Raw genomic sequence first — 20,251 nt, 5'->3', positions numbered from 1 at the left:
GGTGTTTTGCTAAAACTCCAAAGGTGCTTAAGAACTTCTGAGATAAGACAATGAACAATGAACGCACATTGAGGTCTTTGCCCAGTGCTTAAAAACTAACGAGTTCTTTTGTGAGCCTCTGTACACCTGGCACTCATCATCCCTGCCTCTCCTCCGGGCTATGAAACTTCCCAAAACCAAATGGAATGGCAGGAAAGCTCCGAAATTCCCCCAAAACTCTATTCCTACCTTGGTCTAGTTGCTTTAGCTTCAGCAAAATCCTGTTTCTGACATTTCCAAATAAAAATAAAGTCATTTTCTTCCTGGAGCCCACCTCCAAAATTCAAACGCGACCTTCAGAATAGAACATCCCCATGAATTGCTGCCACAAGCAGTGCCAGGCAGGAGCCGCCCGGCCTTTACCTCCCCCACACAGACTGTTTGCTGCCAGCACCAGCAGCTTTTTGGGCTGACATGTGGAAAGTCGGCCGGCACCCACGGAATTGCCTTTGCTCCCTTCCTAAAGGAACAAAGCTTCCCGAGTTGCAGCCCCAACAACTCCTTCACCAGATGAGTTTATTGAAACAACTTTTCAGAGCAGGCATTTCTGAGCGTACTCCATCAATCCCAAGAGTTCAGAAAAAACACTGTCCGCTGTCCAAAGGAACTGTGCATGTTACAAATGGGATGTTTTTACCATCCTCATTTAAACCATCACATGAGCATAAATGGCACTCATTATGCAAATTGCAACAGTTCCCCTAAAAATAATTAGGGCACAAACGGAAATAGTTCTTAACCCAAGGCTGTTACAGCTGCCCCATGCCTTGGACCCCAAGACCAAGTCACTACTGTTCTGATATAAATCAACAGATTTTTAAAAAATGTTTTCTTGTTTCTTTACATTTACCTTTGATCCTTGTTTTTTTAAAAGAACATTTTTATATGGTATTTAGTGGGAAGTGTAACATTTGAATATTTACTAAAATATAAGTACTTCCAAGCTTTTTTCACCTTCATTCTTCTTGACATCTTTAGCCACACTAATCTGAAGAAGCAGGTTCCATGGATTACATTAGAAAACCAACCAACAAAACCCTGAAAACCACCACAACCCCCCCACCCCAAAATGGGACACAAAGTGGATTTGAGCAACTTACGTGTCTGGACTTCAGGAAGTGCTGCCGTCTACACGTGCACCATCAGCACAAGTTCTCATTCTCTGACTGTATTAAAATAATTCAGCATTGAGTTTGGAGTTCCCTTTTGAAAAACAGTCTTCTGAGTTGATATTCTGAATGCAAACCACTTTTTACCTGCTCCACTTGGAGTGCAGCCCAGCTGCTTCTTAAAGGTCAGGTTCCATTCCAATGTGTGTACTCTTGAGCTCACAATTTTCACACAGTTGAATGTTTTACCAGTTCCTTTGACCAACAGTACGATCATTTTATTGTCAAAATAAGTAATTTTTAGCAAATGAAAAGCTTAATGCAACAATACATCTTTATACCCAGTGTGAAAGCAACATGATGTTATAAATAAATGCATACAGTGTATTACACAAAGTATATTATACACATGCCAGGTAACCATGGAGCAATTAACAGCAGTACAGGACTACTGAGCATGGGCACAAAGTACTCTTGTAAACAAGATTTTGAGAAACTTGGAGAAAAAGGTGGCTTCTGGAAAGATGAAAATCTTGGGATTCCATTTTTGTTTTAAATGAAGTCAATGATTTTTATTTTTCAGGGTGCTGTCTGTAAGAATGCACTTCGTATTGAAACAAAGATCAATACTATACAGTTTAAGAAACTTTACATATGTACATAAATTACACATCAGGAATGGTTTTAAAGCTCAAAATGAGTTGTGGGAAAAGTCTCTTTTCCCTCTATTAAAATCTTTACCTCTTTCACATTGTGATCATTTGCAACTGTCACGGCGTGATCCAGGGCTCGGGTACTCGCCAGGAGCTTTATGACCTGCCTGATGTGCTCCCTAAAAGGAGGGAGGAGAAGTCAGTAAAGGGGTAGAACAATCAATGACATGGATTAATATCCCAACAGAAGGCTACATCATGAAAGCCATATCATAAATATTCCTGCCTCAGATTTATTAGAGTTGCTTAATTAGGGCAACAGCAGCAGATTTGTTTAATGCTGGGAAAAGGCAGGACAGAAGACAGAAATTAAATTAGAACTTCCTATGAAAATAAGGCTAACTGCATGTTTCTCTCCCAATACAAACTTTTACCAAGTTTGTACTTACACCTGGTAAAAAAGGTTCTTTCAAACCTAGACACAGACTACCAAAAGAGAGAGTTCAAAAATTTCAATGAACTTCACACACAAATTGCTACACTGATACACAAGAGTATAACAAGACTGGAAGATTCTTTATTCCTGTGCTGTTGCTGTTGCCAAACCATTACAGGCCAGCAGTGATGTGTCTAATCTGAACTTCTAATTAAGCTCATTATGGGACTCAAGCAAAGTGACTCTTGGATCTAAGGCCAAAAAGTTCATCCAGCTGCTTGTGTAAATGAAATCAGAAGGTTTGCACTGTATAGGAAAGACAGTTTGCAATTCAGAAGCCATTATGCAGGAATCAGCAGGGCTCACAGGGTGAAATAGTCCACATGCAGTAGCTGCAAAATTTGGCAGAATAAAAGGTGGTTTTGTTTGGAAGGGACATCTTCCATAGCCCAGGTTGCTTCGAGCCCCATCCAACCTGACCTTGGACACTTAAAAGGATGGGGCAGCCACAGCTTCCCTGGGCAACCTGTGCCAGTGCCTCACCACCCTCACAGGGAAGAATGTCTCCCTAAAATCCAACCTAAATATCTCCTCTTGCAGTTTAGAACCATTGCCCCTTGAGTGGACATGATCTGCCCATATAAAAAGTCCCTCTCCTTCCATTTTACAAAGCCCCATAAGAGTCTGTGACACTGAGCAGTGGTACAACAGGTATCATCAGTGTTTCAGTATTTCCAGGAGGTGCTGTGTCCAGACACTTTAAAAATATCCCCATGTACCACACGGTAACATTTTGGAAGTCTCCTTTTAAAGAAGTTTCCAAAGACACTCCACAGGATGGAGACAGTTACTCATGTTTGCATGTACAGGCAAAATAAAACAAATGACAAGAACTGCAATTGCTTTAACTCAAGGTAATTACCTTGCATTTCTCTTCTCTACATCAGAGCAACCAATGCTGTGTCTGTAAATTGTATCAGCCAGGTGAGCAAGGTATCTACAGGAGTTTTCTAGCTGGGAAATAGTCTTGTCTCCTCTTAGATTACTGAACCACTGTTAGGAAAGCAAGCAATTACCCAGGCAGAACAGGAAAAGAAAGTTAAATACAATGTAAGAAAATTCTTACAAACTATGTAACATGATTGGGGAAATCTGCCAGCTGAGATTGAGGTGACAAGACCCAACTGAGTGAAAAAATGAGAGAACTGCCAAAAAAGTATCCAAAATCCAAGCAGTGTGACACTGAAACCCACAAAATACCTACACGAAATACAGGTATAAGCCAGAGAAGTTTCTTTCTTTAGTTTGTGTGTTAAAAAATACAAAATCTCTTTTTCACTGACACTACAACTTTTGAAATACCAAACCCGAGATTTCATAGGCAACTTCAAGTTTTAACCACATTTTCCTTTAATTGCAATCTGTGATTTTAAACATTGTTTGATTTTACTTACACTTTGAGCCTTCTTCATGCTGTCCTCTCCATACTCTGAGTTTTGAAAAGCCATAAGAATGTGCCTGTTCAGCAGCCCATCTATGGACAGCTCCTGGAGAGTTTGATTTGAAAGGATCCCATACCACTGGAGAAAGTTTCCTAATAACTGAAAATAGGCATTTCAAGACTTACTGAAACCAGAAAGTTGATCAAACACATCAAACATTTAAAAATATTTAATATTTTAAATATCTTGCAAACCTATTCAGAATACAGTCTCCCTCACAGTGCATTACCAAAGACTAAGGATCCTCATTTAGAGATTACAGCAGCTTCCATCTACCCTTTTCCACAAATTTGAGAAGTATTTTATTGCTGCACTGTCTCAGACCATTTACCAGATGTATTTACTCACCTTACCAGAGGACCAAAACTGACGTTGGAAAAACAAATATGGACCAGAGTTCTTGTTTTCTAAGATGCTGCAAAGTAAAGAGATTTCTTAATGAGCAACCAAGACCACATCTCTGTCTGCAATTTGCTGGTTTCCAGCACACAATTCATTTCCATAAATACTCCCTTCCATCCTTCTTGTCTTTGCTAAATTCTACCAGGAGGATAACAAAAAGATGTCCTGTATCCAGGCACTGAACCACACTGGGAAAAACCCTGTTAACTGTGGACAGAAGGCAGCAACTTGCTAAGAAAAATCTAACACCATAGTTGAAAGTAAACTTACTTTTTTGGATAGAAGGGCATGAATACATCAGCATCTAGTGTTCTCCTCATTCTTAGCAATAATGCCTTCAAAAGCATCTGAAACAGATCATTTTATTTTTAGATGTCCAAGGCACTGCTTAGTAGTTAAAAATCGGAAATTGATTTTTAAAACAATAAAGAACATTTGTGAGCCCAACAGTAAGGGCACACATATTTAAGCACACATCCAGTCTTAAAGGAAGAAGCCTGTAATAATGAAAACATCTGAACTTTGACAGGTTCCATTAAAGCCTGAACTCTTAACATCAGTTGCTGCACTCACAGAAGGCAAAGTAAAACTACCCAATTTCCAGGCACTGCATTTGAAAAGATTGCAGAGATCTTAAGAAAGAAAACACAGTATTTGTAGCAGACCCTTAAAGCAAAACTGGAGACCAACAAGTCTTACATTTGGTGTATCTTTTTATCTCCAGTATCTATTTTGGGGAGGTTTCACTGAGTTCCTTCTCCTAATCTATCACCATACTTGACTGTTCACAACCAAGCTGCCGAGCATCAAATAAACTGAAAACTTCTCTTTCTTCCTCTGTTTTCCAGCATTAAGTATAGTAAAAATATATTCAAATTCCTTAACTTATGCAAAAAACCCAACTCACTTGTGTGTTTTTGTTTTCTGCATTCACCACTGAGGGGTATCCACCTACTGGTTTCTGTACAATTGCCACCACTCTACATGTCTGTGTGGTAGAAAAAGGATCCCAGATATTTTCTGAAATCACTGTAAGAGAGTAAAGAATTACCCCACCTTGAACATACTCAAATACAGGTATTGATCATTCATTTATTTACAAAACAGTAAAATCTGAAAGCACAAACAAGCACGAGATTCCACAACCCCTTCCCCACCATTTTCCAAACCTATACCTGTTAATTTAGGAAGAACAACTCGCTCTACAATGGTAGGCAACAGTGAAATCTCAGCATCATCTTTCACTTGCTCCTGCTCTTCACAGCCGTAAAACAGCAAAGGATTCAAACCACAACATTGTTTCAAAATCTCGACACTTGCCCTAATAAGAGAATTTGAGTTAGATACCTAAAAAGAGATTTGAGTCAACACATACAAGAAGTAACATGTATGCAAGGATCATACACTCACAAAACAAACTCTAAAACACTCAACCAGATGAACCAATTCACTCTCTTAGCCCACAGTCACCGATAGAATGAAAACCTAAAATAGCAGAAACCTGATTGTTTTCACAGTTGTTGCCCCACAGATTTTAACTTGTACTTACACCAAAAAGAAAACCCCAAAGATCAGGGTACAAGTGGGAATTACAGTTCAGTTGTGCAGAACTACAAAATTATACTTTCTGGATTCAAAACATCTCTTTATGAGCACCTTGTATTTTTTCTAACTTAACAAAGTGCTTACCAGGACCAGCAACAGTCAGGAGGGAACACAGTTAGACTTGAGAATTCTGTACCATGTCTCTAACTAACCTGAGTTTTGTTTTGTCAGCCTGGAAACTCACTGAGAAATGACAAGGCAGAAGGGACAATGTGCAGAAACGGTTTTAAATTTAATGAGGATATATTTCAGATTTTCCCTGGTTTGATTAATGAAGTAAATCATAATAAATTAACAAATTAATTAAATACTCTGGATTCCCTCTGAAGAGGACTTACACTTCCCTCCCTCTGCAATCAGAGCAGAGGTGACAGAAAACTCCCTTTTAAAAAATTTCTCTTAGTAGTTATGAAAACACTTCTGAAAAAAAAAGAAAAGAAGAGAGCAGGAGTCAAAAGGTACCTGAACTGTTTGTCCTGGTGGCAGCTCATGTAAGCACAACATGCAGGCTGCAGAACGAACATGGGCCAGGATACTGGGCTGCAGCAATGTCTGCTTTTCCCTTGCTCCCCACCTGGTAACTGGGTAATGCAGACTAGGAGGGAGACTGGGATATTGCCAGCCAGAGTTCCACAGGGCATGAAGGTGCAGGGGTGTCAGAGACTGAAACGGTTAATGATTTATGCATTCCAAGAAACTTTGCGGGCTTTTGACTTTTGCATTATACCCCTGATGGGCAGTTGGGGCCATCCCTGCAGTGCTCGAGCCCTTTTAAGGTGCAGATAAAGGAATTACAGGAGCAATTAGGAAAAGAACTCCCACAGTCGACTGATGAACGTGAAGCAGTTCGGGGAAAAAGGAAATAAATCTGTTGCTTCAACATTACAAAATGAGGAAGAAAAAAATTAAAAGCTTGCAATGAAAAATTGTGAATTACATCAATTTGGAATACCCCAGACCGGTAGAGGTTAACAAACCCCTGTATCCCTCTGAAGAACTAACAATTTAAGCAAGGCCATTCAGAGAACATAGTCAAAATACAGCAGTAAGGACCGTGAATCAGAAAGGGAATAGCATCAATCACCCCCTGAGGGCAGCTGCCCCCAGCAGTCCAACACTGGGGTCCCCTCAGCCCCACCACAAACCCGTTTAACGGGTCCACAGTGGGCCAGATGTGTTCCTTTTTTACAGAAACCTGCCAGACGAAGAAATGAAACCACATAAAACTACATGAAACCGATAAAACTTTCTACAGCTGCTATGATTGGTTCTCATTGTTCTATGAGAACATGAAGTAACAACAAGACTGAAAAGTTATGCTGGTTATTTTTCTTTTGGGTTGTTTGCATGTGCTTCGTCTTGAAAATGTTCTGATCCTAACAAATTTCAATATGTAAAAACCTACCACAAACATTGTGTTTGTGTTCCCCTACTCCCAAAATTGCTTGTTTCATATGAACAACTTGCTAGTAAAATTGTGTAAGATATATGCAAGTTTATTTTGTCCTTTTGGAATATGTCTCTCAATTGAGAAACTCAACCAAATGTAACCTGGGAGTTAGTACAAGTATTTAGGCATATTTGGAATCAAACAAATATGCATTACATGCTTTTGTCTTTGCCTTAAAAAACAATGCCTACCACATTTGGTTAAATTTAACAAATAGAACTAAACGTAGGCCTAAAGGAGAATATAAGAAAGCCTTTCACCAGCTCCCAAGTAACTCAATGCTTTCTGATAACTTCAAGCATTTGTCTCCCAAGTAACTCTATGTTTTAATGTATAATTTTGCAAGTATTTGTGTGTTTGTAACCTTATTAATGTCACGTGTGCATAATTTCCAGCATTTCTGTATGTTTGTAACTTTTTAATGTTCATTTGTGTTATTAATGTTAAGAAATTTAATTGTAACTACTGAAATCCTATAATGCCCCCCCACTACCACTCACGGAGCAGAGAAATAAAATTGTTTTCCTTAAGGGGGGGAATCCCGTGCACGGGGGGCTTCCCTTCCTTTCCTTTCCTCTTCTGTCTCCCTGTCCACTATATAAAAATCACCGCCCTCAGTGAAGCTTCACGGAGAACGACAAAGAAAAATTGTTATTGAATGCAGACATGGCTGGGTGCTGTCAGACTGACGGTTAATGATTTATGCATTCTAAGAAACTTTGCAGGCTTTTGACTTTTGCATTATACCCCTGATGGGCAGTTGGGGCCATCCCTTCCTGCAGGGCTGAAGAGGCAAGAGGAGCCCTTGCCCTGCCCTCCGGCGAATCTGGGGGTTCGCAGAAAACAACCCCCTGCCTCGGAGGGAGGTGCAGAGGGCATGCTGAGGGTAGAAAATGGACTGGTGATTTGGGGAATTTGGGTTCTGTTCTTCGACCCCGCCGACCGCAGGACCGTTGACATGCAACGCTGGATCCCCGGGCGGTGACTGTGTAACCTTTCCATTCTCACCTTCTCTCACCTCTTCTTTTCCCTGCTGTTCTGGACCCTTCTCCTGTCTTTCTTCCCCCTGTGCATCTTTTCCCCCCCACTAAGGTTATTTTCTATGTCACACTGTACGGAATTGTTAAAATAAACACCGATCATATGGTGTCGTTTCACTTTAATCCACCCCAAAGGCAATGATTAAAAACAAACTCGGTTACCCCCGTCCCCTTCCCAGGAGCAGGTCGTGACAACATTATTATAAATAATAACAGCAACACTAAATATGAAGCAGTCAGGGCCACAGGTTCTACCAAACAGCTGAAGGCAATTCAGCTCTACGCTCAAAAGACAACAATTCACCATCCTACTGCATCCCATTGAAATAAAAACTGACAATGATTACTTGATTTTTCCCTCCTCCTCCCACCTCCATTTTAGAAAACCTTGTGGTGTCCCGTGGGCTGCTGGTTCTGAATCTGATGGTACCTTTGTCGTGCTGAAAGCACTGAATTCCAAACAGTATCTGGCCAAATAATGTCACAATAAATGAAATGCTCCAGCTGGACTGACCCATCAGCTCCTGCTTTTGCAGCTCACTGTGCAGACAAATACAGCAACAGCCTCCTCCTGAAACAGCAAAACTCTGTGAATGCCCCTAAAAGGCAGGAGATGACAGAAGTCACATCTTACAAGTTCAACGGACTGGAATGCCAGGTGAGGTACAGGGAGGCTGAGAAAGTCGTCCAGGTGTAGAATCCTTAAAAACCAACTACCAGCAAAGCAAGGGTATGTTGTAGGAAAGCAACTGTAGCTGCTGCTAATTTAACAACCAGGCTCGTTAATTTGCTGTCAAATGGCTGGGATTGATTTATTTACTAGTGGAGCTAGGTAGGCCAAAAACCCTCCTTCAAACCGAACTGAAATTGTTACACAACTTCTTAATAATATGTTTTCCTGGTTATACAAAATCTGTCAGACTCAGGAGTGTGGCTTCCTCAGTGAACAATCAATGGCAACTAATTAGTCACACTAATCAATCACTTGGATGAACTAACTGGTTCACACTTCCCAGGTTTGTTCACAACACAGTCTTCACTTTACAGGACTGCAGACTGGTCTCTCCCAATTCCAGGGACACTGGACAATTAATATCTACCCCATTAACACCCAGAATGCTTTTCTGTTCCCCTCCCACACCCACCGAGCTGGGCAAACAGCAGCTTAAACTGCTTGGTCATTCCGACAGGTTCTATATTTAGAAGCTACTGTGCTACTGTATTCAAGTCAGAAGACAACAGAGAAACAGCCCATGTACTGCCAGCTGAATTCCACAGCTCCTGTGTGTGCCTAATATATATATATATATAAATACAGAAATGGGTAATATATTCAGGAGCTCCTACAATATTTACCACAAAGTAAGTAATCCAACCATTGTGAAAATCTTGAGAAAAAACTAATTATGTTTTTGAGTTGGACATGCACATGAAAGAAGGATATTTTCAAGTCTGGGTGTCTCTGAACAGCCACTTTACTTTTACAACTCTTCTCCCTCAGAGCAGAGTAATACCAAGTGACGCCTGGCAGAAGGAAGTCTATAACAATACAGAAGACAAAAGTCTGTCACTGTGTACACAAAACATTCCAGAAACTAACAAGATCATAGTTCAGCCCTTATTTTTGCTAACCTGACATCCAACAAAAGTAAAAAGCAGCATCTGAGTAAACTTGAAATGCCAGAGTATCTACCAAAGTCCTCTAGACAGAAAATCTGCAAGTTTTTAGGCAATCTAAAGTCACTGACCTCGTACACTGTGAAGTTTCTGACAACCAGCTCAGCATGATGAGAAGTTCTTTTCAATCCTCGAATGACCAAACCTTTAGAAGAGTAGTATGTACTCAGGGTTTGAAAACAGAGGAAAATGTGCTCTTTGGCAGGTACTACGAGACTCTTTTTTTTTTTTAAGAGATGAATGTTTTTGCATCCTTACCTTTTCTCTGAAACACTCAAGCAAGTCTTGGACATTCCCTCGCATTTCCTGCAAAAACTTACACTGTTCACCAGTACCCCCAAAGACTCTTCTAGTCTTTCATTGCCTTGGCAGAGTCCTCTCGGCTTTGCTGATGTTTCTCACATTGCTGCCGATGAGCCTTGTGCGTTTCTGTCATGGAGTCCAACCTGAAGGGCAATGGATGAACAGTAAATTTACACCCAAAAGCCTGTCTAAGGCAGACCATTGAGATATTAAAGACAGTGCAAGTAGAGCCCATGTATGGGAGATACAGCACAGACACTTTCTCCAACCTTCGTTTGTCACTTCCCCCCCCTCCATCGACAGCAAGGCCGATGGTTGAAATTCATTTGCCAGACTGTGCTGAGCGCATCGCACCGGCCCCTCCCACAGATTGTCACACGAGTTGATGGCACACAGAACAGAGCGGGCCCTGAAGAAAAGCTGCTGGAAAGGCTGCAGGGAGAGGGAAACTACAGCTCACACGAAGCACTTCTTCCTCTGCTAACGTGATTCACTGTCAGAGGCTGTAACACTGCAAGGGGCACAGACCAATTTCGAAGACATGTAAAGTGCAAGCTGTTGATTACAAATGATTTCTCGTTGCAATTGTGTTGTTCATTCCCGACCTTTTGTGTACCTGACAAGCACATTACAATGGGTAAATAAAAAAACCCCACACCAACAAAACCCTGTATACACTAAAAATTAAAATTCTTCATCTACTGAAGGGGAAAACTCTGATTTGTAGTTTAAAAGAATGCAGCTTAATGTGCTGAACACCTCATTGGCCTTTCACTCCTTCACTATAAGACTGTGCAGTGTCCAGAAGATGCAACTCAGATCCCCGAGACCTCCAGGTACCTAAAGGGTCCTACAGGAGCCCCCAAGGACCCCCAACACCCAGGAGAGATCCAAAGGGACACACGGGAACCCCCAGGGAACAACAGGGACCCCAAGAAACACCCAGGGAACTCCAGGGTCTCCCGGCTCTCAAGGGACCCCCAGGGACCCTCAGGCATCTACAGGGGCACCCAAGAGACCCCCAGGAACACCAACCCCAGGGACCCAAAGGGACACACAAGGGCCCCCAGGGAACAAAAGGGACCCCAAGAACCCGCAGAGACCCAGAGGGAACCCAGCACGCAGAGCAGTCCCAGAGACCCCCAAGAATTAAAGGGACCCCAGAGATCTATCCGGACCCTCAGCACCTCCAGGAACCCCCAAGAGACCCGCAGGGACTCCCACCATCCCCAGGAACCCTCATGGGACATCCGTGGATCCACAAGGAACGCCAGAGACCCCAAACACCTCCGGGGACACCCTGGGATCTACAGGGTCTTCCCAGCACTCAGGGGAGGGCCAGGGAACTACAAAGACCCCGGGACCTCCAGGGATGCCCAAGGGACCTCCAGGGACCAGGGGAACCACCAGAAACCTCGAGAAAATAAAGGGATACCCAGAGACTTACAAGAACCCCCACAAGGATCCCCCCAACACCTTTAGGGACCCAAAGGCACCCACAGGGACCCCAAGGAAACTACGGGGACCCCAAGAGGCCTCTAGAGATCTACAGCGTCCTACGGAAACACCCTAGTACGTCCAACACTCCCAGATATGCAAAGGCATCCACATGGACCCCCCAGAAAACCCCGGGGAACTCCAGGGTCTGCCGGCACCCAGGAGACCCTCAGGGACACCCAGGGATCTACAGAGACTTTACAGCACCTCCAGGAACCCCCAAGAGACTCCCAGAGAACACCACCACCCCCAGGGACCCCCATGGGATACTCAAGGACCCACAAGGAACCCCAAAGACCCCTCAGGGACTCCTCACAACCTCGGGGACCCTCAGATATCTCCTGAGAGCCCAGGGATCCTTCAGGGTTCTACAGGGATTCCTGGCAATCAGGGGACCCCCAGGGAACTACAAACACTTTCATGGACACCCAGGGTCCCCCAGCGATCTGCAGAGACACCCCCCCACCCCACCCCCCCAAGACCCTCTGGACCTTAAAGAGACACCCAAGGACCTCCAAGGACCCCAATGAACCCCAAAGTCCCCCAACATCCAGGGACACCCAAGACCCCCAGAGACCCCCATGGAACACTTCTGGACCGACAAGGACCCTCAACACTCACAGGGACCGCCAGAGACACCCCAGAGATTTACAGGGACTTGTGGCACTCAGGGGAGCCCCAGGGAACTCCAAAGAACCCCAGGGACCTCCAGGGACACAGAAAAGCCGCAACAATCCCCAGGACTAAAGGGATCCCCAAAGACCTACAGGGACCCCAAAGGGAGCCCCAAAAGAAATGAACCCCCAGGAATCAGCAGGAACGCCCCAGAAACCACCAGGGTTCTAGGGGGTCCTGCAGGATCCCCCGAGGACCCCAAACACCTGCAGAGACCTACAGGGCTATTCTGAAACACGGCAATAAAAGCTACTGTATTGCCGGTAGATAAGGAGTCTTCTGGGTAAATATAAACGGGAAACGCTTACGGAAACATTTACTGCAATGCTGTAAATAAAGAACTCCTCTAAATCACCGAAATCCGCAGAAATTTGAGAGTATTTGATGCAGGAAGAATCACAGGCTACTTTCCCCAGGCAGTAACTCGCCTCCTTTGCCACGGCCGAGTCTCTCGTGCTCCACGTGGGCTTCCAGCGCTGGGACCTTGCGGCTTCTCGCTGCTCAGCCACTTCCTCGCTCGGCTCCAGTTTGCGCTGTTTGTCGCTGGGGCCGGAGCGGAGCCCCCCAGGCCCCCGCCCGGCAGAGCCGAGCTCGGCGCCGCCGCCCGCGCTGCTCCCGCCGGGACCGTGTCCCGGCAGCCTCGGGATTCCTCCGGGGGCCAGGCGGGGCTTTTTCTTTTTTACTTCTTTCCTTTTTCCATGTATTTGCGTTCCTATTGTATTGTATTGCCTGCAAAATAAAACGAGGCGCCGCAAAGCCTTCCCCCAGGACGGGAAAGCACCCACCGAGCTGCACGCAGAGTATTTGTCCGTGCATGGAGCGCCACTGAGGCCCAGCCCAGCCCAGCCCCTGCCCCGCGGCCCTGGCACTCACGATCTTGGCGGCGGCGCTGCGGGCGATGGTGCCGGCGCCGCGCTCCAGGAACGCCTCTGGAGCAGCCGCACCGGCGGCGGGATGTTCCCCGCGCGCTCCCGCGGCACCGGCTGCGGCAGGTGCGGGAAAACAGCGCCATGAACGCACACGGGATGGCGCTCCCGGGCAGCAGAGAGCGCAGTACCGACGGAGCTCCCTCTACCCAAACGACGGTTCGAATCCCGCCCTCGGCCGGCCCCTCTGCCTCGCTGGCGCCGCCTGGCGGACACGGCCGGGAACTGCAGCGCACTCCAGCCCCCACCACCAACAATGCCCGCCGGGGGTCCCCAAGGGGAGGTTGCCGAGGGGGGAGCCCTCGGGCGCCAGGGGTCTCCAAGGGGGGGGGTTCCCGAGGGCCGACATTTTGGGCGCCGGGGGTCCCCAAGGGGGGTTGCCGAGGGCCGACATTTTGGGCGCCGGGGGTCCCCAAGGGGGGTTCCCGAGGGCCGACATTTTGGGCGCCGGGGGTCCCCAAGGGGGGTTGCCGAGGGCCGACATTTTGGGCGCCGGGGGTCCCCAAGGGGAGTTCCCGAGGGCCGACATTTTGGGCGCCGGGGGTCCCCAAGGGGGGTTGCCGAGGGCCGACATTTTGGGCGCCGGGGGTCCCCAAGGGGGGTTCCCGAGGGCCGACATTGCTGGGCTGTGGGCAATGGGGGTCCCTGAGTGCCCCAGGCACCCCCTGACCACTCTTACCTCCCCTTACCTCCCTGTGACTCCTCTGAGACCCACCTTACCACCTTCATCCACTGTGAGACCCCCCTCATTCCTCTCTGACTTCTCCTGGATCCCTTTGGACCCTCCTGAACTCCCCTGGACCCTCCTGAATCCCCCTTGGACTTTCCTCAACTCTCTTGGACCACCTTGCACCACCCTCCACCCCCCCTTGACACTCCCAAAAACCTTGGACCCCTTGGACCCTCTTGAATCACACTTGGACTCCCGTGGACCCCTCCAAACCCCCTGAAGCCCCCTGGACCCCTCTCAAACCCGCCTGGGACCCCCAGTCCACTCCCTTAAAACCCCCTGAACCCTTCTGGACTCTCCTGAACATTCCTGGACCACCTTGAATCCTCCTAGGGCCCTCATGGACCCCCCCTCATACCCCCAGCGAAAACCCCTGGACCCTTCTGGACCAACTTGAACCCTCCTGGACTCCCCAAAATGCTTTGGACCCCTCTGGACCCCCCTGGGCCCCCATGGACTTCCCTGGACGTCCCATGTTCCCCCATATCCTTCCCATGTCCTCAGTGTCCCCCCCAAGTTTCCCCCATGTCCCCTGCATCCCCCATGTCCACCCCATCTCCCTGATGTCCTCCCCATGTCCCCTCGATGTACCCTCCTGTCCCCCTGATGTCCTCCCATGTCCCCCTGATGTCCCCCCATGTCCTCCCCGTGTCCTCCCCCCATGTCCTCCCCTTGTCCCCCCATGTCCCCCCAATGTATGTCACTCCATGGCCTCCCAAGACACGCAGCTGCCAGCACAGGACACACACAAATCCCTCCGAAATTCTGGAACATGACATTCCTCTGCAGGGCTGAAAACAAGACGGGGAGGCTTTTTTCCTTTCCGTAGGTGGACTAATGCCCCCAAAACCAGGGAGCTGGGACAGTGGCTGCTCCCTGCACTCTGCTGCACTTTCCACAGCTCCTTCCTTGACTTCCTGGTGGATTTGTGCATCCTCTGAAGGTGGCACTTCTCTGCAAAGCAACTCAGGAAATCCCTTCAGTTTGATTTGTTTCCAGTTTTTTCTCCCTAGCACCACAGAGCTCAAAAAGGAAATCAGAAAACCAGGAAAAAAACCCAAAGAACAAAATGACAGTCTCGTGGAGTTGCATCCTGAACGACCAAGCAGCCTTTTTTAAGGACAGCACTGCTTGCTCCACACGGAGAGGGGCCTAGCAAAGGTGGCCTAAACAAGGTCATCTCCACACCCGGTTGGAGAACCACGGCCAACCAGCATCTTCCATGTGGTCAAACAAAAGCAGAGAATCCAAAGGATACACCTGCCTGCAAAGGTGTGCTCAAACTAACACTGGCATGTTGGAACATCAGAACCACGCTTGATACTGGGGAGAGTGGACGTCCTGAGCGTCGTTGTGCTCTAATTGCCCACGAACTGTCACGGCTCAACATTGACATTGCTGCTCTCAGTGAAGTTCGTGTTCATGAGGAAGGGGCAGCCTTAAAGAACATGGTGCTGGCTGCACACTCTACTGGTCAGGCAAACCCAAAACCAAAGACACCTTTCAGGAGTTGGCTTCATGATTAAAAACTCCATTGCCTCCAAACTTGAAAATCTGCCCACAGGTCACTCCCATCGCACTATGTCCATTACCGCTGGCCACGCCCCTGCCCCGCTGCCCACGCCCCTGTCTTGCTGGCCGCGCCCCTGCCCCGCTGCCCACGCCTCTGTCCCCTGGCCACGCCCCTGTCCCGCTGGCCACGCCCCTGTCCCGCTGGCCACGCCCCTGTCCCTCTGGCCACGCCCCTGCCCTGCTGGCCACGCCTCTACCCCGCTGGCCACGCCCCTGTCCCGCTGGCCACGCCCCTGTCACGCTGGCCACGCCCCTGCCCTGCTGGCCACGCCCTTGCCCCGCTGGCCGCGCCCCTGCCCCGCTGGCCGCGCCCCTTCCCCGCTGGCCACGCCTCTGTCCCCTGGCCACGCCCCTGCCCCACTGGCCACGCCTCTGCCCCGCTGGCCGCGCCTCTGTCCCACGGCCACGCCTGGGGTCCCCAAGGAGGTTGGCCGAGGGACGGCATTTCGGGCACCGGGGCTCCCCACGGGGTGGTTGCCGAGGGGCGACACCTCGGGCACCGGGGGTCCCCAAATGGGGGGTCCCCACGGGGCGACATTTCGGGCGCCGGAAGTCCCCGAAGGGGGGGGTTGCCGAGGGGCGACACCTCGGGCGCCGGGGCTCCCCAAGGGGGTTCCCCGAGGGACGACATTTCGGGCACCGGGGCTCCCCAAGGGGGTTCCCCGAGGGACGACATTTCGGGCACCGGGGATCTCTGTGGGGGTCTCTGGGGTGTCTCCGGAGCATCTCTGGTGGTCTCTGGGGTTCTCTGGAGGTCTCTGTGGGATCTATGGGGGTCTCTGGTGGATCTATGAGGGGTTCCTGTGGGTCCCTGGGGTCCTCTGGGGGTCCCAAGGTGGGTCCCTGGGGGTCTCTGGAGGTCCCTGGGGGTCTCGGAGGGGTTTCTCGTGATCTCTGGAGGGGTCTCTGGAGGTCCCTGGGGGGCATCTCGTGACCTCTGGGCGGTCTATGGGGGTCCCTGGGGGGTCCCTGAGGGTCTCTGGGGGTCTCTGGTGGAGCTTTGAGGGGTTCCTGTGGGTCCCTGGGGGATCTCTGAGAGTCTCTGGGGGTCTCTGGGGTGTCTCTGGGGGTCTCTGAGGGTGTCTGGGGTTCCCTGGCGGGTGTCTGGGGGTCTCTGGGGGTCCCTGGGGTGTCTCGGCGTGTGTCTGGGAGTCCCTGGAGGTCTCTGGGGTTCTCTGGGGGTCCCTGGGGGTCCCTGCGGGTCTCTGCGGGTGTCTGGGGGTCCCTGGAGGGGTCTGGGGGTCTCTGGGGATCTCTGGGGGTCTCTGGGGGCATCTGAGGGTTCCTGGCGGGTGTCTGGAAGTGTCTGGGGGTCCCTCAGGGGTCTCTGCAGGACCCTGAGGGCTCTCTGGGAGTTTCTGGGGGCCCCTGGGAGTCTCTGGGGGTGTCTGGGGGTCTGTGGGGGTCCTTGGGCGGTCCCTGGTGATCTATGGAGGGTCTCTGGGGGTCCCTGGGGGATCTCGGCGGGTGTCTGGGAGTCCCTGGAGGTCTCTGAGAATCTCTGGGGGGTCTCTGGTGGTCCCTGGGGGGTCCGTGGGGGTCTCTGGGGGTCTCTTGGAGTCTCTGGGGTCTCTGGAGGTCCCTGGGGTGTCTGGGAGTTTCTGGGAGTCTCTGGGGTGTCTGGGAGTCTCTGGGGGTCCCTGAGGGGTCTCTGCGGGTCCCTGAGGGGTCTCTGGGAGTTTCTGGGGGCCCCTGGGAGTCTCTGGGGGTGTCTGGGGGTCTGCGGGGGTCCTTGGGCGGTCCCTGGTGATCTATGGGGAGTCTCTGGGGGTCCCTGGGGAGTCCCAGTGGGCTCTCTGGGGGTCCCTGGGGGGGTCTCTGAGAGTCTCTGGGGGTCTCTGGGAGGTCCCTGGGGGGGCCCTGGGGGTCCGTGGGGGCGTCTGGGAGTCCCTGGGGGGTGTCTGGAGGTCTAGGGGGGTCCCTGGGGTGTCTGGGGGTGTCTGGGGGTCTCTGACAGTCTCTGGGGGGTCTCTGGGGGAAACTGGGGGTTCTCTGGGAGATCTCTGTAGCGTCCTGGGGGTCCCTGGGTGTCCCTGGGAGTGTCTGGGAATCTCTGGGGTCTCTGGGGGTCCCTGTGGAGTCCCTGGGGGGGTCCTCTGGGGGTCTCTGGGGTCCCCAAGGAGGTTGGCCGAGGGACGGCATTTCGGGCACCGGGGCTCCCCACGGGGTGGTTGCCGAGGGGCGACACCTCGGGCACCGGGGGTCCCCAAATGGGGGTTCCCCAAGGGGCGACATTTCGGGCACCGGGGGTCCCCAAGGGGGTTCCCCGAGGGACGACATTTCGGGCACCGGGGATCTCTGTGGGGGTCTCTGGGGTGTCTCCGGAGCATCTCTGGTGGTCTCTGTGGGATCTATGGGGGTCTCTGGTGGATCTATGAGGGGTGGGTCCCTGGGGTCCTCTGGGGGTCCCAAGGTGGGTCCCTGGGGGTCTCTGGAGGTCCCTGGGGGTCTCGGAGGGGTTTCTCGTGATCTCTGGAGGGGTCTCTGGAGGTCCCTGGGGGGCATCTCGTGATCTCTGGGCGGTCTATGGGGGTCCCTGGGGGGTCCCTGAGGGTCTCTGGGGGTCTCTGGGAGTCTCTGGGGGTGTCTGAGGGTCCCTGGGGGGTCTCTGGGAGTCTCTGGGGGTGTCTGGGGATTTCTGGGGGGTCCGAGGGGATCCCCAGGGGAGTTCTTTGGGGGTCCCTGGGGGGTCTCTGGTGGATCTTTGAGGGGTTCCTGTGGGTCCCTGGGGGATCTCTGAGAGTCTCTGGGGGTCTCTGGGGGTCTCTATGAGTCTCTGGGGGTGTCTGAGGGTCCCTGGAGGGTCTCTGGGAGTCTCTGGGGGTGTCTGGGGGTTTCTGGGGGGTCCCAGGAGATCCCCAGGGGAGTTTTTTGGGGCTCACAGGGGGGGTCTCTGGGGATCTGTGGGGGTCCCTAGGGGGTCCTTGGGGGTCCCTGTGGGGTCTCTGGGGGATCTCTGAGAGTCTCTGGGGGTCTCTGGAGGGTCCCTGGGGGTCCCTGGGGGTCCCTGGGGGTCTCTGGGGGTGTCTGAGGGTCCCTGGAGGGGTCTGGGGTCTCTGGGGATCTCTGGGGGGTCTCTGGGGGTATCTGAGGGTCCCTGGCGGGTGTCTGGGGGTCTCTGGGGGTCCCTGGGGTGTCTCGGCGCGTGTCTGGGAGTCCCTGGAGGTCTCTGAGAGTCTCTGGGGGGTCCCTGGGGGCCCCTAGGGGTCCCTGCGGGTCTTTGGGGGTGTCTGGGGGTCCCTGGAGGGGTCTGGGGTCTCTGGGGATCTCTGGGGGGTCTCTGGGGGTATCTGAGGGTCCCTGGCGGGTGTCTGGGGGTCTCTGGGGGTCCCTGGGGTGACTCGGCGCGTGTCTGGGAGTCCCTGGAGGTCTCTGAGAGTCTCTGGGGGTTCCCTGGGGGCCCCTAGGGGTCCCTGCGGGTCTTTGGGGGTGTCTGGGGGTCCCTGGAGGGGTCTGGGGGTCTCTGGGGATCCCTGGGGGTCTCTGGGAGCATCTGAGGGTCCCTGGCGGGTGTCTGGGGGTCTCTGGGGGTCCCTGGGGTGTCTCGGCGTGTGTCTGGGAGTCCCTGGAGGTCTCTGAGAGTCTCTGGGGGGTCTCTGGGGGTCCCTGGGGGTCCCTGCGGGTCTCTGCGGGTGTCTGGGGGTCCCTGGAGGGGTCTGGGGGTCTCTGGGGATCTCTGGGGGTCTCTGGGGGCATCTGAGGGTTCCTGGCGGGTGTCTAGAAGTCTCTGGGGGTCCCTCAGGGGTCTCTGCGGGTCCCTGAGGGGTCTCTGGGAGTTTCTGGGGACCCCTGGGAGTCTCTGGGGGTGTCTGGGGGTCTGTGGGGGTCCTTGGGCGGTCCGTGGTGATCTATGGAGGGTCTCTGGGGGTCCCTGGGGGGTTTCGGCGGGTGTCTGGGAGTCCCTGGAGGTCTCTGAGAATCTCTGGGGGGTCTCTGGGGGATCCCTGGGTTGTCCGTGGGGGTCTCTGGGGGTCTCTTGGAGTCTCTGGGGTCTCTGGAGGTCCCTGGGGGGACTCTGAGGGTTTCTGGGAGTCTCTGGGGTGTCTGGGAGTCTCTGGGGGTCCCTGAGGGGTCTCTGCGGGTCCCTTAGGGATCTCTGGGAGTTTCTGGGGGCCCCTGGGAGTCTCTGGGGGTGTCTGGGGGTCTGCGGGGGTCCTTGGGCGGTCCCTGGTGATCTATGGGGAGTCTCTGGGGGTCCCTGGGGAGTCCCAGTGGGCTCTCTGGGGGTCCCTGGGGGGTCTCTGAGAGTCTCTGGGGGTCTCTGGGGGGTCCCTGGGGGTGCCCTGGGGGTCCGTGGGGGCGTCTGGGAGTCCCTGGGGGGTGTCTGGAGGTCTAGGGGGGTCCCTGGGGTGTCTGGGGGTGTCTGGGGGTCTCTGACAGTTTCTGGGGGGTCTCTGGGGGAAACTGGGGGTTCTCTGGGAGATCTCTGTAGCGTCCTGGGGGTCCCTGGGTGTCCCTGGGAGTGTCTGGGAATCTCTGGGGTCTCTGGGGGTCCCTGTGGAGTCCCTGGGGGGGTCCTCTGGGGGTCTCTGGGGTCCCCAAGGAGGTTGGCCGAGGGACGGCATTTCGGGCACCGGGGCTCCCCACGGGGTGGTTGCCGAGGGGCGACACCTCGGGCACCGGGGGTCCCCAAAT

General features: G+C 51.6%; 1 protein-coding gene across 10 annotated transcripts; it reads right to left on the bottom strand.

Annotated features, from left to right (window-relative positions):
- Nucleotides 1-56: 56 nt before the first annotated feature.
- Nucleotides 57-13,505, bottom strand: LOC139676496 (PAX3- and PAX7-binding protein 1-like). 10 transcript variants are annotated; one of them, XM_071565545.1, is made up of 13 exons: nucleotides 12,817-13,243; nucleotides 8,608-10,359; nucleotides 6,209-6,941; nucleotides 5,317-5,462; nucleotides 5,049-5,170; nucleotides 4,412-4,488; nucleotides 4,088-4,154; nucleotides 3,692-3,838; nucleotides 3,160-3,290; nucleotides 1,890-1,980; nucleotides 1,296-1,403; nucleotides 1,140-1,205; nucleotides 57-333 (listed from the first exon to the last, which is right to left on the bottom strand). In XM_071565545.1, exons 3-11 carry the CDS (start codon nucleotides 6,385-6,387, stop codon nucleotides 1,377-1,379), a joined length of 987 nt encoding a protein of 328 aa, XP_071421646.1. In that variant the 5' UTR covers nucleotides 6,388-6,941; nucleotides 8,608-10,359; nucleotides 12,817-13,243; the 3' UTR covers nucleotides 57-333; nucleotides 1,140-1,205; nucleotides 1,296-1,376. The 10 variants fall into 10 exon arrangements, with proteins under 10 accessions (XP_071421646.1, XP_071421637.1, XP_071421639.1 ...); XM_071565536.1 differs by lacking the exons at nucleotides 57-333; nucleotides 1,140-1,205; nucleotides 1,296-1,403 and adding an exon at nucleotides 13,262-13,505 and having other exon boundaries at nucleotides 1,405-1,980; nucleotides 12,817-13,117; XM_071565538.1 differs by lacking the exons at nucleotides 57-333; nucleotides 1,140-1,205; nucleotides 1,296-1,403 and having other exon boundaries at nucleotides 1,405-1,980; nucleotides 8,608-8,807; nucleotides 9,985-10,359; nucleotides 12,817-13,242.
- Between the last annotated feature and the right edge of the window lie 6,746 nt (nucleotides 13,506-20,251).

The sequence above is a fragment of the Pithys albifrons genome, chromosome 10, assembly GCF_047495875.1.
Source record: "Pithys albifrons albifrons isolate INPA30051 chromosome 10, PitAlb_v1, whole genome shotgun sequence".
Lineage (NCBI taxonomy): Eukaryota > Metazoa > Chordata > Aves > Passeriformes > Thamnophilidae > Pithys > Pithys albifrons.
Note: the sequence above shows the minus strand (reverse complement) of the source record. Positions and strands in the feature narration are given on the sequence as shown.

Excerpts from the sequence above, each read along its gene's own strand:
- LOC139676496 (XM_071565536.1), bottom strand. The coding sequence starts at position 6,387 with ATGCCCTGTGGAACTCTGGCTGGCAATATCCCAGTCTCCCTCCTAGTC. Across the intron at positions 5,171-5,316 it reads TGTTCTTCCTAAATTAACAG|TGATTTCAGAAAATATCTGG; the intron begins GTATAGGTTTGG and ends ACTCTCTTACAG. Across the intron at positions 3,291-3,691 it reads GCATGAAGAAGGCTCAAAGT|TGGTTCAGTAATCTAAGAGG; the intron begins GTAAGTAAAATC and ends CTTTCCTAACAG.